The sequence below is a fragment of the Natator depressus genome, chromosome 11, assembly GCF_965152275.1.
Source record: "Natator depressus isolate rNatDep1 chromosome 11, rNatDep2.hap1, whole genome shotgun sequence".
Taxonomy (NCBI): Eukaryota; Metazoa; Chordata; order Testudines; family Cheloniidae; genus Natator; species Natator depressus.
Window position 1 is genome coordinate 39,771,780 of NC_134244.1, and position 18,962 is coordinate 39,790,741.

The 18,962-nt window shown below is 39.8% G+C and overlaps 1 protein-coding gene across 5 annotated transcripts in view; it reads left to right on the top strand.

Annotated features, from left to right (window-relative positions):
• The first annotated feature begins 1,292 nt into the window (after window positions 1-1,292).
• Window positions 1,293-18,962, top strand: part of DYNC1I2 (dynein cytoplasmic 1 intermediate chain 2) — a 43,209-nt gene continuing 25,539 nt past the window's right edge. For 2 of the 5 annotated variants that reach the window (XM_074967577.1, XM_074967581.1), the window contains exons 1-4: window positions 1,444-1,730; window positions 3,658-3,775; window positions 5,836-5,950; window positions 16,796-16,940. In XM_074967577.1, coding sequence (XP_074823678.1) covers window positions 3,668-3,775; window positions 5,836-5,950; window positions 16,796-16,940 — 368 coding nt within the window. In that variant the 5' untranslated portion in view covers window positions 1,444-1,730; window positions 3,658-3,667. The other 3 variants (XM_074967580.1, XM_074967582.1, XM_074967578.1) reach the window with 2 other exon arrangements.

An 18,962-nucleotide genomic window follows, 5' to 3' on the forward strand; every position in this document is an offset into this window, starting at 1 on the left:
ACTCTAGCCCTGATCTAGCAAAGCACTTCAGCAAGTGCTGAACTTTAAGCATATGAGTAGTCCACATTAATAACATGCTTAAAGTGTGTGCGTAACTGATTTGCTAACTCAGGATCACAGAGATCAGCATTTTGAAGGATCAAGCCTTGTACTGAGAGTGGCAAGGTTTGCCTGTGGCTTTGGCTTAACCAGCAGGAAAAAGGGCAGCTCTTCAAAAGGGCAGCCCAGTGGACAAGTGGCAACCCCTTATCTTTTGGAATATTTGTCTTAACCTTACTAACCTACTAACCATATTATTAAACTGGGATTTCTTTGTGTGTAACTTCAGCACTAGCTTGGAGTTTGAATCAAAGTTGATTGTTTGTGTGTAACTTCACCTCAGCCCAGCACTCACATTGAAACAGCTTGTGTGCAACATCACCTCTAGCTTAACAAAACTTGCATCAAAGTGACTTGGATGCATGTAATCTCATCTAACCCAGTCTGACATTCATATTGGTTTATTTGTGTAACTTCACTTCTAGTTTGGCACTCATGTCAAAGCAGGTTTTTAGTTCACAACTTCATCCCTAGCTTGGTACGTATACTGAAGTAATTTGTATCTAATTTCATTTCTATCCTCTTGCAGAACCAGCTAGTTTGTAACTTCACCCAGTTTGGTACTCACATTGAAGTGACTGGTGTGGAACTTCAGCTTGCCGCTCACATGGGAGTGTCCTGTGTATCTTTACCCAGCTTGGTACTTGCACTGAAACAGCTTGTTTGTATAACTTCATCCAGCTTGGCCCTCGAGCCAGAGCAGTTACTTTGTGTGTGAAACTTGACTACTGGCCTGGCACTTGCACTTAAGGGACTTTGGTATCACCCTGCACAAAACAGTGACAGTCCTAATAGCCTTGTTAAAATTGCTTCTTTGTGAACCCAGTGACATTACTGCCCCATCGCTAGCAGACATGTTAGTAAGTGGAGGGGGCAGCAGGTGAGCAAGGGGAGGGTTATGCAGGCGATGTCTCTGCTTGTGTCCCTAGCCAGAGCAAGGTGGGAAATGCCTCTCCCCGTCCCTATTTCATCTCAGCATGGATGTGACAAGGATGGGAGCTCTTGGGGCCCAGCAGTGCCATGTCCTCACACCAGCAGTGAACACACGTTGGGAGCCTTCTTAGCGACCAGAGGGACGCCATAACCGCACCCACCGCCCACTTCCGACGCTCCCAGTGCGCCGATGTGGCCTATTGAAACTACACTTCCCAGCATGCAGTGCTCCTCGCAGCCTCAGCTCCTGAAACGATCGTTCCCAGAATGCATTGCTCCATTCCCAGGGCTGCGACCTGGCCGCATTACCTGCTAGGAAGTGTTAGCCCTCTGGCGCCGCTATGCATGCTGGGAACGGTGATCTCCTCGGCCGTAGTTCCGTACTTTGATACCGAGGGAGCAGTGGTGGGTTTATTTTATGCCATTTAGGTGCCGCTGGAGTTCAGCCCTCCTGGGCGGGGTCGGCAGCGTTTTGCCAACAGTTCCAGTGTATTTGGGTTCGGGTCGAGAAGTGCATGTGTCCGCCTGAGCTCTGCGGCGCGTGCGCGTTCCATCGGGAGACGCTGGTGTGTCCTTCCGCACTTGCCGTAGGTTCCCGGCTCGCCCGACGTTGCCACCGCCTTTGTGAAGAGGCGAAAGCGGAGCTGGGCGCGGAGCCTCCGAGCGGCGGTTTAAGCGGAGAGAGGCCCCGCTGTCAGGTTAGCGCCGTGCCCGGCGAGCCCTGGGGGAGGGGAGCGCCCCGTAGCCCCTGAACCAGCCACCGCTAGCGGCAGAGAGGTGTCGGGCCCGCCCTTCCCCCCACACCCGGTGCCGCCCAGGGGAGGAGAAGCCGGCAGCGGGGAGAGGGGAGCAGGTTCCGCCCATGGCCTGTGGTGGGCGAGGCGGCCCCACACGCGGGGCAGTAAGAAGCGATAGGCTGGGGCGGTGGGGAGAGTCGGCCCCTGTCTCAGGCGGAGCTGCCAGGCCTCTCGGGAGGCGCTTGCTGCCTTGTGTTGTGGGGAGGGGGCCTTGGGCTGAAGCGCCGCGGTTGCTGTAATGGGTAAGCCCGGGTAAGCCTAGGCATCCCGGCGGCGTCTCCTTCCATCCCGAAGGGCTCCAGGGTGCGCCGATGCTGTCACCTTTGGGTGACAGCACGAGTCTGTGCAGCAGCAACAACAACACAGCCAGCGTGCGCGGGTGTCCCGTCGAGCTCTCTCACCCGTTGTTCGCTTATCCCCGCTGGCACAGCCCCTTTCAGGCGTCTCTGGTGATAATGTACTGGGTCAGGAAGACGCACCTAATCAGATCAATTTTTCATCTTTTTCCAGTTGCAGCAGTGCTGTGAAGCTGGCTTTCTGTATTGGAGCCACCACGTTACATAATTTATGCTTTGTAAATGTAGTATTAAACTTCCAATTCCTTTATTAAAAACTAAACAAAACTAAACAAAAATATTCAATGGTAGTATTAATCTCTTAGATTGTTTTGACAATCTTAAAAACAAATCAATTGGCAATTTTATGTTTAAAATAAATATAAAAACATCAACATTTACATTGGACTTAAATATATGAAATTTCTGGTATGTTTCTTTTCTCATGCACACATGCATGTATGTGAAAAAAGAAACAACTGTCAAGTAATGGTTCACGGCTTTTAGCTTCATCATCTCTGGAAAGCACTGCATCTGCAAACATTTGCTCAAGTGCATAATTTCAGGCTCTTGAATAGTTCCATTACTTGGGCTTAAAGTTAAGCACGTGCATCACTGTTAGCAGGATCAGGGTTTAAGGGCATTCACGGCTCCTCCTATTGTTCACTGTAGAACTTCCTCAGACATAATTTGGATTTCTTTTTCATCAACAAATTTGATCTTAGTCTTCCACCCCATACACATAACAGCTCTTCTGATCTGTATTTTAATTTTTTGGTACCTTTGTTTAATGGGGATGAACTCTCCACTTCTACCAACCCGTTGAATTTGGGAAACCTTGCTGTGTTCACAGTATAACATATAATTGACCATGTATTTCTGAATCCGCCTGTGTCTTCATTTTTCTTTTGAAAAATACACTGGAATCCCTGACAGTAAACACTAGACAAAAAAAAATTATACAGAAAAACATTGAGTAATCTACATTTTGTATAGTTCAAATTGTGTTCTCTAATAAATTATACTTACCTTGCTTTTTAGTTCATAATAAAGTTGGCGTTCCTCATATGATTCAGAATATAGATTTAATACAGCTACGTACTACGGAATATGCTGTTAAACTGCAACTTTTAAAATGAACTTAAATACAAAGGCAGTACATTATTCGTTGATATTTTCCTTCCTACTGTCCTATGCCTGGATCCTGAATGTAGTTGACACTCTTCATATGCAGAGACACATTGTCGGATTAGAGGCTCTAATCTTTTGGTAGCCAGCAGGATATGGTGAGTGAGGGAAATCTGGATATGATGTAATGAATGTTTAGGTGGCTCCTTAAGGCTTTGTTTCACAGCTTTGTTTTTAGTAGGTCAGATAAGTATATTTTTGTCAAACTGACTAATTTTTTGAAAAATCATGGAAGTCCACTATGTTAAAAATACATCACTGTCAGTATTATATGACTTGTTTAATAATCACTTCATTTTGATCAGGATTCCAGCCATGTCTGACAAAAGTGAATTGAAGGCAGAGTTAGAGCGCAAAAAACAACGCTTGGCGCAAATCAGGGAGGAGAAGAAAAGAAAGGAGGAAGAAAGAAAGAAAAAGGAAGTAAGAACCTAAATTTTATCAACAAGAAAATTATCAAATATTTGCTTATGTCCTGTAACTTGTCTTGCACTTAGTAAGTTATTAATTTGCTTCATGTTACTTAAAGGTATGCTGTCAAGTAGGGTAGGGCTAAAACTTAAATGTGCGGTTTTGTTTTGTTTTTAAGGGGGACTAACACCATTTCTGAATAGAAATATTTTGATGAGAGTGTTTTTCTTCCCCATGCATTGTTAGAAATCCAAACATAATAGCATTATACTAGTGCATGAGAAACAGAAAATTGAAGTGATTAGTCAGATCGCTAATCAGTGATCAGGGCGGCACCTGTAGAAAGTAAACAAACTGCATAAACTGTGAAAAGTTTTGGTTTTTTGTTTTTTAATTTAAAGTACTTTCTTAAATGTAGTTCTCAATATGTCCCTCAGTAATGACTATCAGTGCTGTCGGTGGCCAAGTAGAATATTGTGCCGTTAGCCAGCTCTAATCTTCAGCCTGCATTTTCAAGTCAAAACAATAATCAGGTCAAAGCCACCTACTCTGCGTGTTAGAAGAGAGAATTAATAATCAGTAAAAAGAAATCCAAGCAATTGCTTAAGTGCACAGTTGGCAGTTATACTCTAGAGACTTCTGCTGCACATTGGCTCACATTCAACAAAGCACTTAAGCATGTGCTTGAAATTAAGCATGTTTAAATGCTTTGCTGAACTGAGGCCTTCGTTCATGTCTTTTCTGCACTTAAGTTATGAGCTGTTAAGAATCTTAAAACAGCACGTTACTGAACACGCCAGAAGCATGATTCATATGTAAAGAAAAGACAGAGAAATATCTTGCAATATAATTCATGTCCCAATGATCACAGAAAAGTGTATTGACAGTTTGCACTTTCCAGGAATCATGTATAATACAGATAGCACATCACTGGGGGCTTGTTATAATATTTGGGAACTCCTTGATTTAGGAGAAATCATACAATGGTTTGGAAATATTACGTGTATCCAAGAGAGGAGTAGGCATTTATCTTTAACCATAAACATAGTGAGAAAATTGACTTATCTAAGTTTTTCCACCTATACAAAGGATTCCGGTTGAATGACTGGTTTATCTTTGTCACTGTTATTCTTTTTTATAGAGTGCCAATGATCGTACTCTAATTATGTGATTGAGATAAATTTATTGTATGGTATGAGCAACTTGAATTTGAGTCATATTTCTTCAAGTTAATAAGTAATAGACATAGACTTATTTGTTTAAACTTAATGAAGTGTTATGGATCTCTCTCTCGCTCTAGAACATCAGTTATTGTAGACTTTTTTCAGTGACCAGTTGGAGGATAGTTCATTTGATTTTTAGTCTGAAGTGATGTTGTTGGGAGCTGAGTGTGCTTTAATCCTAAAATTCCCTTGGCCCAAACAATCTTTTGGTTATTATTTTGAATAATATGCTGAAGCATTTGATCACTTGATTTTTCCTTTTGTTTTGTGGAGTGTTGCAAGAAACAACTTAACTTAAACTGTACATTGCATCCATCAGTTGTGTTTTTGCATAAAGAAAGAGTGTAATATAGTTATTTCACCCTTCCTTTTCTTTCATTTTGTGAAACCTGTATGATTGCATAGAAAACCTAAGCAGCCCATGTACACACCTACAGAGAAGTGGTTCTAAATATGTTCATGCCCGCTAGCACATGATCTATATATTCTCCTAATTAGTAAGCTTGTAAATATTTGCCATATAGGGCAGAGTGTCCTGTCACACAATTGGCCAAGCTTCTGTCTGTCTCCTTGCTGTCCCAAACCCATAGTATTTTTCTTTATAACAGTTACTGCCATTCGAGAGGTTTTCCAGACCATTATCTCATTAAGGAACATAGAAAGAGCTCTTTGACTTTCCCTGCAAAAGGAGCTTGAGGATTTCTAGATCAGACTTTTCCAAGTTCTGCTCATGATGTTAATGAATACTGGAAAAAAACCTAAATGTTTTCTCACACATGAAACCACAAAATGTTTTATACCAACTATATACTGTCTCATAAAGGTTGTCTGTTCCTGAAATTTTTTTAGACTGATCAGAAGAAGGAAGTTCTTCCTATACAAGAAGAGTCTGACCTTGAAAAGAAAAGAAGAGAAGCTGAAGCATTGCTTCAAAGCATGGGATTAACACCAGATTCTCCTATAGGTAAGAATAGTACCAGTTAACTGTTTCATCCCTCGTATCCTACATTAAGAATGTAGCATTTGTATTAAAGCATGAAAATTAAATGACTGACTCAGTGGTTCTAGCCTGCTTCTGTCTCTTGTCTTTGGCACAATTTGTCCTGCATAGTTCACCATTTGTCATAAATGTCAATTCTAAATGATGTGCCTCAGTGCACACAATTAAATGCTCAATCTCTCTTCTTTTACAAAATATTGTGAGTAAAATGTTGAACTCTGCAAATCTGCTCAATATTTAAGACCATCTCTGAGAACTGGGATCTAAATTTAAAGTATCTTTGGTACATAAAATTGAGGAGTATATGTCAAAAGTAAGTTTTCTTCAGAGTATAAACAAAAGTGAATTATTGGGAATCTGTTTTGGTCTGCATTAAATAACATACATTTTTGTTTTCCTCCTATTTTCCCTGAACAGCACATTGGTATTTTGTCTTCTGTCAACAGGCAGGGTTTTGGCTAGCGATTTTCCACTTTTCCACAATCACTGATCTTAATTACTATACATTATCAGTAATGTATCAGTCTGTGCGTTTGTTCTGTTTCTACTACTTCCCCCTCCCACCAACACAGTCTTATGGGTGTTGGATTGAGGTTCACTTAATCAGCCGATGGGTCTGACAAATATTTTTTAAGGAAAAACGGAGTAGTGATCAGTTACAAGTGGGAAGTTCATTAGGACGATCTCATCGGTATCCTCCAGCACCAAACAATACAGCAGTCTCCCTTCATCACACAAACTTATTTATAACTTCTGGTTATATTTTCTTATAGATATGTACTAATTTCTCATTTCCATGTTAACTCTCTTCCCTGTCCGTACAAGTTTAGTTTTAAAGCAGACCGGTCTCTTCTAGCTTTTTAGTTATTATCTTGATTACTCTGCAGTTTCTTACACATATGCATCACTCACATGATTATTCTGTAATTTCTTACATGTACACATTTCTGTTTATGCTGTTAAATGTTATCAGAACAGAGTGTTAAAATCCAGAGCAGTCTTCTGTCAGGCCTAAAGGTGCTTTCACTTCCAATAGTGGGGGTAATAGCAAGGTCAAATGTAAGTTTTAACTGTCTAGGAAAATATACTTGTTCTTAACTTGTTCTTTCCCTGTCTTAGCCTCAGATCCTACCCCATTCTTGGATAGGCTTGTAATCAGGTATGTCTGATTGCTCAGACTTTGGTTTTCCTTAGTCGTATCTTTCTGAAAAAAAAAATCAGACTGGAGTAGTATTTTTAAACTCCATCCTATATCTCAGACACTTCTCTGATCACTAGTTTTTGAGCACCCAGGATTTCAAGTTATCCTTTTGATTTGGGCTTTCACTGTGAATCTTGTCTTGCAACTATGAAGCAGTGTGGTAGTTGCTTTTCCATTATGGACATGATCCTTCGCTGACTACCCTGTTGCATCTGGTCTTGAAACAATCCCTGTGTATTTTGAAAGCGACCATGGGGATGCCATTAAAAACATTCTTATTCCATAAGCTTCAGCAGTGACCTACAATGGCTTGTGAGGGCAGAATCCTGCCCTTAAATCATTACTCTGGCAATTGTACTCCACAGATGTTTGAGTATCTTTTTCTGTGCCTTCCATTCAGTGTTTTGGCGTCTTTAGCAGTACAATATATTACAAACTATCCATTCCTCTCTGTGTATTTTTGGTAGACTAAAATTTAGGACATTTCCATACAGGAGAAATGACGGTTTGATAGTTCTGCTGAAATAATATGAAAGAGTCTTTCAGAAGTCCACAAGCATATGCTTACTAGCTGTCTGTGAAAGACTGAAAGCCATGAACTGGTACATCTCTCTGAAAGAAATGGGTTTATAAGGTATAACTGTTAATGGAAAATTGTCTGAAAAACCATGCCCTAACAAAATTGGTACTCTTCAGGCAGGGAACCATTTGTCCAAAGCCTGGACCTTGCTCGCATGTGACAGTGGAGAACACTCCCTTTCAGTGGCTATATTTAACTTCAAGCAGTAGCTTTGATCAAGCTCTAACTCAGGTTACATTAAGTTTCTTCAAAGGAAAGAGTGGTATTGGAAAAATGTATGAAGTAAACCCGTATTGATAGTTTTTCCTTTCTGTAGACTTCCAGTAAGGCGGTTTTCCTATATTAGATATTGCCTTAATGATAGAATATGGGATTTCACTTTTAAGAACTCCATCCTCTGATCCACGTTTTCTTAAATACCACCATATCCCTGATGTAAGAAGATATACTTGTAGTAGGAAGAGAGCCTGAGATATAAGCCCTTGTGTTAGAGGCCTGAGCTAAAGTAGTGGGCAAGCTTTTGCTAATATAACGCAAAGTTAGCAAAAGTTAGGCTGTGAGCAAACATCAGGCTTTGCCTGCTTGCAAGTTCACAGAATCTGGCAAGAATAGGGCTGATATTGCAGAAACACACATTTCTAAGAAGTGCTAGGCACAGAGTCTGTATGCAAACACATTTCAGAAGAGTGGTACCAAAACATCCTGGTATCAAGGATGGTACAAAAATATTTTCCAAGAATAAGGAACATGCTGACCCCCCTCCTAAAAGATAAGGTCAGGATAACAGAGTGATAAATAGAGATGTTTTAATCGAACCAACATGCACAAGGAGATGGGTGATAACTAGCCACGTCAGGGGGCAGTAACTAACTATCTCACAGGGGCAGTACGTAATTTGTTTGTATCAGGGTATAAAGAGGTATCTCTAAGGCCTGGTCTACACTGGGGGGCATCGATCTAAGTTACGCCACTTAGCTGAGGTTGACGTACTTAGATCGACTTACTGCAGTGTCTTCTCTGGTAGGTTGACTGCTGACGCTCCCCTGTCGACTCCACCTACACTTCTCACGCCGGTGGAGTACTGGAGTCGATGGGAGAGCGCTCGGCAGTTGATTTATCGCATCTTCACTAGACATGATAAATCGACCCCCGCTGGATCAATTGCTCCAGAGGTAAGTGTAGACATGCCCTGAGAGAGTGTCTTGGTCTAGCCGAGGAAGGAATGGAAAGTCCTGCCATTCACAGAGCTATGTTACGGGCATACATGTCTTAGTATCCTCGTAGAGTCTGCCAGGTGCTATTACTGTGCTTTTTCTGCAATAAACCTTCATACCTTATCGGATCTTGTGGTTATTGGACAGTTTGCTCGAGGTCTGCTATGCCGTCTGTCTGCGTAGAGCTAGGGCAACACACAGGGAGAACACACACATGCAGCTGAACATCTAACAATACTTACTTAGTGAAACACAAAACTGCTTCAAGAAATCATTAAAATTTTATCTTCTAACAACCAAAATTAAGCATCCTTATTTGGACAGTCTCGTAAGATAATTACATATGCATTAAATAGACATTGTCCCCACCAAGGGGGAGACTGCCTTCTTGGAAATGACATGCTTCACAAGAGGGCATTGCAGTATCGCAGACTAAACTTGAGAATGATTTAGAAATAATACATTCTTTGTGCTTGTCATAAGGATCCTGTGCACAAATCTTTTTCTCAACAGTCCTCTGATCTGCTCTTCCCACTAGCCCACTTCTTAACTAGGAAAAGTGTGCAAGTTTTAGTCTAGTAACAGAGCCTAAAGAGATTAGGCCTCAAACCTCTTCACTGCATCTTTATTCATAATCAATACTACAAATATTAAGTACTGTAGAAGAAGATGTAGTAAATTATAGTTTTACCTGAAAATCTGTTTACTAGATATATATGCCTACTACAAGTAAGTGATAGGCTACTACAAGTTGCCTTTTGGTAAATCAGTTTAAAAGGACTAGTTCTTGTCAATTCCTTTAACATTTTGCCTAATTTTAGTCTGTTTTCTACTCTCATATTACAATATTTTAGATCTGCTTTTACCGTACGTGTATTGGAGAGTTCTAAATGTAATTTCCTCTGCAAGAAAAGCATTTTGCGGGAGGAGCAACTTTAGGGGTTTTTTTAACAGGCAGAACATCAGAAATAAGAATTATTTTCCAAAACCCTGGATTAGATCTGCCATTTACTTTGGTATGAGAATCTATTTCTTTAGCATATACACTTGTACTACAGATAAATAACTCAGCTATGCTGTATATAGCAGTTGTTTTTTAAAAAAATGGAAACTTCATACAAATGCAAATAAACTAGGAGGCATAGAGTAGGTACTCAGGTTGACACTAGTCTTTCGTTTCCACCTATATAGTGCTGTCTCTCTTTAAAAAATAATTCTGGTGCAAATAGGATTTAATAAAGATAGAATTTTCATTAAACACTTGTGTGGTCTTCTGTTGAACAAGAGATTCCTAAAAAGAAAAAAGCATTTTAACTTTAGTTTATATTAGAGTGTCAAAATCTGTCCTGACTCTCACTCCATGTAGTTTTAATATCTCTAACAGGGTTGCATCATATATAAATTGGGGCAAAATTTGGTGTAGAAAACCAGGGAACCTTCAAATGATTGTTTTCATTGGTTAATTACTTTCATGGCAGTGATTATAGATTATCTCGATAGGTCATCTAGTCCAGTCCCCTGCACTGAGAGAGCACGAAGTATTACCTAGGCTGTCCCTGACAGGTATTTGTCTGACCTGTTCTTAAAAATCTTGAATGATGGAGATTCCACAACTTCCTTAGATAATTTGTTCTAGTGCCTAACTACCTTACTCTAAGGAAGTTTTTCCTAACATCGAACCTAAATATCCCTTGCTGCGATTTTAAGCCCAATTATTTCTTGTCCTGTCCTCAGTGGATGAGAACAATTTTTCACTCTCCTATTTATAACAAACTTTTACATGAAGACTTATCATGCCTCCCTCTTCCCCTGGTCTTCTCTTCTCCAGACTAAGCAAACCCAATTTTTGAATCTTTCCATGTGGATCACATTTTCTAGACCTTTAATCATTTTTGTTGCTCTCCTTTGGATTTTCTCCAATGTGTCCGCTTCTTTCTTGAAGTGTGGTAGCCAGATCTGGACACAGTACTCCAGCTGAGGCCTTATCAGTGCTGAGTAGAGTGGAAGAATTACTTGTCATGTCTTCCCTGCAACACTCCTTGTAATATATCCCAGAATGATGTTCACTTTTTTTGCAACACTATTACATTGTTGACTCTCATTTAACTTGTGATCAATCTACTATAACCCCCCCCCCCCCGATCCTTTTCTGCAGTACTTCCTAGGCAGTTGTTTCCCATTTTGTATTTGTGCAGTTGTTCGAAAATTACTTCCTGCATGTTTGTCAAGGTTCCTTCTCCACTCTGAACTCTAGGGTACAGATGTGGGGACCTGCATGAAAGACCCCCTAAGCTTATTCTTACCAGCTTAGGTTAAAAACTTCCCCAAGGTACAAGCTTTGCCTTGTCCTTGAACAGTAAACTGCCACCACCAAGCGTTTTAAACAAAGAACATGGAAAGAGACCACTTGGAGACGTCTTCCCCCGAAGCCCAACACCCCCTTTCCTGGGGAAGGCTTAATAAGAATCCTCACCAATTGGTACAGGTGAACACAGACCCAAACCCTTGGATCTTAAGACAATGAAAAATCAATCAGGTTCTTAAAAAGAATTTTAATTAAAGAAAAGATAAAAGAATCACCGCTGTAAAATCAGGATGGTAAATACCTTACAGGGTAATCAGATTCAAAACACAGAGAATCCCTCTAGGCAAAACCTTAAGTTACAAAAAGACACAAAAACAGGAATACACATTCCCTCCAGCACAGCTTATTTTACAAGCCATTAAACAAAAAAAAATCTAATGCATTTTCTAGCTAGATTACTTACTAACTTTACAGGAGTTGTAAGGCTTGCATTCCTGATCTGTTCCCGGCAAAAGCATCACACAGACAGACCAAACCCTCCCCCCCCAGATTTGAAAGAATCTTGTCCCCTCATTGGCCATTTTGGGTCAGGTGCCAGCTAGGTTACCTTAGCTTCTTAACCCTTTACAGGTGAAAGGATTTTGCCTCTGGCCAGGAGGGATTTTAATGCACTGTATACAGAAAAGTGGTTACCCTTTCCTTCCTTTATATTTCCCTTTCCTTTATATTTATGACAATGTTGTACTTTGCATTTGTCCTATTTATTTCACACCATTTATCCAGTTTGTCAAGATCATTTTGAATTCTAATACTGTCCTTCAAACCACTTGCAACTCCTCCCAGCTTCGTATCATCTATAAACTTTACAAGTGTACTCTCTCTGCCATTATCCAAATAATTTATGAAGATACTGAACAGAACTGCTTTCAGGACAGGTCCCTAAGGGACCCCTCTCTTTATGCCCTTCTCGCTTGATTGAACCATTGATAACTACACTATCATTTTCCAAACAGTTGTGCACTTGCCTTATAGCAGGTTCACCTAGGCTATATTTCCTTATGAAAACATCATGTGAGACAGTACCAAAAACTTTACTAAAGCTGAGATATATCACATTTACTGCTTCCATTCTATATCCACAAGGCTTCTGTCAAAGAAGGATATTGGGTTGGTTTGACATGATTTGTTCTTGACAAATCCATGTTGACCGTTAGAAGAAAATAAAGGTGGTAACTAAGTGCTTACAAACTATTTATTTGCTCCATTAACTTTCCAGGTACCAAAGTAAAGCTGACTGGTCTAGAATACCCTAGGTTGTCTTTATTTCTCTTTTTATAAATATGTACTATATTTGCCGTTTTTCAGTCCTCTGGGATCTCTCCCATCCTCCACAGATCCTAGCTCATTTACACTTATGTTCCCTATGTTAGCTCTTTTGGTGAAAAACTGAAATAAAAAAAAGTTTCAGAGTAGCAGCCGTGTTAGTCTATCCGCAAAAAGAAAAGGAGTACTTGTGACACCTTAGAGACTAACAAATTTATTTGAGCATAAGCTTTCATGAGCTACAGCTCACTTCATCGGATGCATTCAGTGGAAAATACAGTGGGGAGGTTTATATACAATGGGTGTTACCATATACACTGTAACGAGAGTAATCACTTAAGGTGAGCTGTTACCAGCAGGAGAGGGGAAAAAAAACAACAAAACCTTTTTTGATAATCAAGGTGGACCATTTCATGATCACGTTCACCCAAGCTGTCTTCCACCTTCAAATTCTCCTTCATATTTGTCAGAATTAAATCTCAAATAGCTTCTTCCTTCTAGTCTCTTTCACCACCTTCTGTAATAAAAAGTTGTCTCCATTGCATTCCAAGAACTTGTCAGATAATCTGTGCCCTGCTGTATTATTTTCCCAACAGATGTCTGGGAGGTTGAAGATCCACATCCTGTGCTTTGGATGATTTTGTTAGTTTAAAAAAAGCCTCTTCCAACTCTTCTTCCTGGTTAGATGGTCTATAGTAGACTCGTATTAGGACATCATCCTTGTTTTTTACCCCTTTTATCTTTATTCGGAGACTTTCAACAGGTCTGCCTCCCACTTCTGTCTCAGTCTCAATGCAAGTATATACATCTTTCATGTACAAAGCAACCCCTCCTCCCTTTTGTCCCTGCCTGTGCTTCCTGAACAAGCTGTACCCTTTTATATTGATATTCCAGTCACATGAATTATCCCACTAAGTCTCTGATACCAAGTATGTTGTAATTGTGGTTATTCACTAGTATTTTTAGTTTTTTTATTCCCCATACTACTTGCATTAATGTACAGGTATCTAAGATGTTGATTAGATTTCCCCTCCTATGATTTCCTATGTTCCCCCCAGATTCTGACCCTTCATCCAGATCTCCATGTTTTGGATTTACCTGTGGATTTTTGTTTCCTGCTCCCTTTGAATGTAGTTTAAAGCCCTCCTCTGTAGGTTAGCCAGCCAGATGCTCTTTCCCTTCCTTGATAGATAGATCCTCTCTCTGCTCAGCAGTCCCTTCTTCTTGGAACAGCATCCCATGGTCAGGGAAGTCAAAGCACTCCTGGCAACACTGTGACCGAATGGCTTTGCATTCATCCTAGGATGTGTCTGTCTCTCTCTCTGCCTGGGTCCCTACCCTTGACCAGAAGGGTTGATGACACTGCCACCTGTGCCCCAAGCTCCCTCTCCCTCACCTCCAGAGGCCTGTAGTCACGTCTGATCTGCCCATGGTTATATCTTACCAGCAGGTGGTTTTCTCTCAGGACTGGTGGCCACATTTCTTCCAGCCTTGGGGATATGTGGCTTCTCCTCCTCTGCCTTTGGGGGAGATTCCTCATTGCCAGGGTAGAAAACTAGTTTTGAGGGTTTTTTTGTGGCCTCTGTGGAGGGTGGGTTGGGAGCAGAAGTAGCCAGCATCCAGCTTCCTCCCTATTAAGGCACTCCTCCTCCCCTGGTGGTGCTACTGCTGGCCTCCCCACATGGATTGCTTCCTCAGTCTTGGAGGTCTCCATGTGTATTATTTTCAATCATTTTCAACCTAGCCACCTCCTCCTGTAGCTTTCCCACCTGCTCCCTGAGGGATTCTACCAGTAGGAAACTCTCACACTGGATGACCTCTCTAGCCTGCCTTTCTGTGATGGGTACTACAGGTCACAGTCTCTGCAAATCCACACCATAGAGTCATCCATGACTGGGTCCTCTGTCTGGACACAGGAGCAGTGTAGGCATTGGCAATGTGGCCTTTTTGACCCATGCCCCCTCGTTAATGCACAGGGGAAGGGTGATCAAAGATGATTCAGGATCAAGGGACAGGAGGCTAGAGCCTTGCTAATGCACACTCAGCAGGCCTCTGGCCCCCAAACACACAGTCCCATATAGGCCACGCTGTAAACTTTAAGCAAGCCAAAAGAAAAACCAAACAGAAACAAACTCACTCACCCCAAGAATTAGTGTTCGCTCTTTCAGCAGTCTATATCCCTCTCAGACTCCCCTGTTTGCTCTTTATACAGTTAATGCAGGCAGAAGATGCCTGTTCATACACTTGTAAACAAGCTCAAAGTGTTCAGGGAACAGTTATGTCATGTTCTGGTGGGGGTTTTTTATTGCTGCTCTTACCTTTTTTGTATCTGACTCTTTCATGATCTATGAAGTTGTGTACAGTAAGCAGCTGCTTCCTGGGGCAAAAGAAATCCTGGAAAGTCAGTCATTTGTCCTCATCTTTTCTTCCTTTGGATTTTTTTGGAGGGAGTGTGGGGAAGAGCTGCTCTGCTTTGGAGAATAAATACATACAATTTTAAGTTGCAGTATACATAAGTATTTTTAGATTTGGCTCTGTGATATTTAATGTCATAGTTCAGTGTTTGATACTTTATATCTATTAGTTAGAGCTCAGTCACTAGATTGCACGTTATTAGGGCCCCTACCGAATTCACGGTTCATTTTGGTCAATTTCATAATCATAGGAATTTAAAATTTAGTCAGTTTTATGGTTTCAAATGTTTAGACCCGAAATTTCGTGGTGGTGTATTCGTGGGGGTCCTGACCCAAAAAGGGGTTGGCTGACTCTCTCCGTCCCCCCACCCCCCCCAGCAGCTGTGCAGGGGAAGAGGAAATACCATCCCTCCCCAATCCTGCCAGAACTAGCAGCTGGAGCTCGATTTATGGTAGGAGCCTCCACCCTCAGTCCTGCCCCTCTTCACCCCCTCCCATAGCTAGATTTCACAGGGGAGAATTGATTTCATGACATATTTTTCAAGGCCATGTATTTGACACAGTCTGAGCTAAATTGATAGTCTAGGCATTATGATCCCTTAGCTCTGTTTTCAGGAGTTAACTGTTTAATTTAATAAAAGCAGAAAAAGTTTTCATTCATGCTTGTCTGTTTTTGTTAATTACCTTTTTTTAATTGAACAAGTTAGTGATAAAATCATGCTGTACTAGAATAGAGGGTTGTAGGCAGTCATTCTATAAATTATCCAGCAGATGGCAGTGACTACCCAGTAAAAGTATACCTGTAAAAAGAGCTATCTACCAACTCTACCTGTAATTTTTCCCTGTTTTGGGAGCAAAGGGGGAGTTTTGTTTTTTGGTGGTTGGTTTTTTTTTGTTAACTCCCAGTTTAGGGGAGAACCATGGCTTTGGGTGTCTGTTACTGAAAAATAGAACATGCAAAGAACTTTGAGGCATTATTAGGCTGTCAAAAAGGTATAAAGATGGGTTAGGCCATTCTTACAAATCATAATTTCTAGAGTGGGGAAACACAGTTTTGCATGATATTTAAATTGCATGATGTCACTCTTCATTATGCATCAGTTCCCAAAAGCGCATTGCTTCTTAAATTTTGTTTACAGTCTTCGCCCAAAATGCTTGAAACTTTTAAAGGAGATATATATTTTAAATATAACATCATTATATTTAATTAAAAAACAGCTTCAGGATAGCAGCTATTCTTGTGTCTAAAAGAAGTGTTAATTACTATTATCCAATAAAACAACAACAGTACAGGTTAAAACTTATTGTATGGCAAAAAAAATTGTTGCAGTTGTAACTGAAGCAAAGGCAAATTTAGTAGAATTTAAATAGTGCATTTTATGGTCTGTTTAAGCCATGAAAACAGTTCTTAATGCTATACTAACAAATGCCTTGAACTTATTTGGAAATGACAAACTGTAAGGAAAATTGTCTCCTTTGAAAGTTGGTGGCAGCATTTTGTAGAAACTGAGATCTTTTTTAAAAAAGATTCACCAGTCATTTTCTCCTGTGTGCGTCTTTTTTTTTGTTTTTGTTTTTGTTTTTTTTGTTTAATATATATAAAATCCCAGGTACATTAAATGCCAAAGAGTTGCATGAGTCTCCAGCATGAAATGTTAACATTGTCTTTTCCCCTCTCTTTCTACTATTCATTTTCATCCACGTATTTTTTTGTTTGCCATCACTTTTTTTTTTTAATACTTCATGTTAAATTAATTTGGAAACATCCTAAGCTGTACAACCTCTACGAGTAGTAACAGCGGATACCTGTCTGTTTCACTATTTAGTCCCTCCTCCTATGTCTCCATCTTCCAAATCTGTGAGTACTCCAAGTGAGGCTGGAAGCCAAGACTCTGGTGATGGTGCTGTTGGATCTAGGTATGGTAACTTTCTTAAAACATTAGATTGTTAAAATGATGTTAGAAATGTTTGTAGGTTGAGAAGTGCTTTAAAATAATATTGAGTTACTGTTAACTTAAAATTTGTAAACGTCTAAGTCAAATTTTATATGTCTAAGTCATTTTAAGATAAACCACATAACATCTCTTGTTCTAAAGCAATTAATGTTTTTTACTCTAGTGATTATGTAAAACCATTTTATCCTCTGATTCAGATAGTTTTCGTGGAATGTATTTTATTTAAATACTGAAGCTGCAAATAAAATGTGAAATGAAACTTTGAATTTCTTTTTAATTTTAAGATGAATCAGATATGTTTGTTTCTAATGGACCGATAGTTTAAAGTGGGTGGGAGGAAAGAGAATGTTATATCAAAGGGGTGTTTTCACTGTCATATCATGTGCACTTTCTTCAGATAGTAGGTAAATTCTCATAATAATTTGCTCAGAAAATCTATTAATTGGCAAAGAGATTAAGGTATTATGCCGCTATCAAATATGTTTTTTAACTTATCAGACTGTATGTTTATATTATGGAATAACTTGTTAAAACATAATCTTCTAGATTTCTTTGTGTGTGGTTGCACATGAGTTTTGCTCCTTTTTGAAGAAGTTTAAATAAGATGTTTGCTATAATATTTATCAGGATGCACATATTCATGTCTTCCAAATACTTGTGTTGTGGCTGATGTGTCATTCCCATATTTTGCATACCCCATGCTGTGAAGAATGAGTGCTTGAGCCCCATTACGTATAGTTTAAAATGTTGCTATTCCCACCATCCTAACTGTAACAAAAAAAAAAGTGAGTATTTTCATAACCAATCAGTGGCATAAACAAAAGTTTAGGTTGTTGCTAAAAAATGAGCCGTGAGCAAAATTAGGAGAATGTAACAGATCACTAACATGGAGACACATTGCTTTCCTGACTGTTCGTGGACACTATGCCTCTTGAATGCTACTTTGTGTTTAATATTTCATTCAGTCTGCGTGGATAAAGCCCACTTTTGATGTAATAAAATATCCAGTAATATTAGTCTTTCATTTAGTAACAACCAGATTTTAAGTAGTACAGTTCACATGTGACATGAGATCTGTGAATCGTTTGTATCATAATCCATTGGGTGGGAGGGTTATTCTCTGCTAACATTATTTTAATCTAAAATATTTGACGTTTAAATTCCATTCATGTGTAATATTGAATGGTGAAGCAAGTATGAAACATGTTTGACATGAAACAAACTTCACATGTGCATTTTATGGTGAATTCATCTCTAACTAATGAAAATATTATAGTCCTCACCATTGTGTATTCTGCACATGCAGTTACATAAATGCATGTCACACAAATGTAGAGTAGGCACAGGTGCTTGAAAACTGTTGAGAGAAAATAATACCGTGCACTTCTATAATTTCATCCATATATCTCAGTGTGCCCTACATGTTAGGATTAACAGCAATTTACAGAGTTTGGAAGTACAGTACAGCGGTTTTCCCATGTTGCAGGTGAGGGAACTGAGGTATAGATAAACAACCTAATTTGCTGAAGATCAAATAGTGAGTCAGTGGTAGAAAAAGGATATAATTTTGAGCATTACATTGGGAGTCAGAAGAGCCAACCACCAGACAATACTTTCAGATAATTTAAAGTACTAAAATATCTGCCTCTATGTATAGTATATTAGTACATATGGACTCTTGGTGAGACACACTGGTATTCAAAAAATCTTGAATTTGGAAAATCATTCTGCAGGAATAGTTTAGTATGATCGCCTCTAGAAACCATGTTAAGGAGTTAACCAGTTTCAGAGGCCCATCAGTGTGCCCATATCAGTACACATCATCTGTTGGAATCTAGTTCTAAAAGTTTCATACTGATCTGAAAATGTAAAACTGATCCTTCTATTTTTTTCTCCATGTTTTTAACCCTTTAATCCCAACATTCCACTTCAGTTGCATGTTGAACAGCTATGTGATCACATGATCAGTGCTTCTCTTATGCAG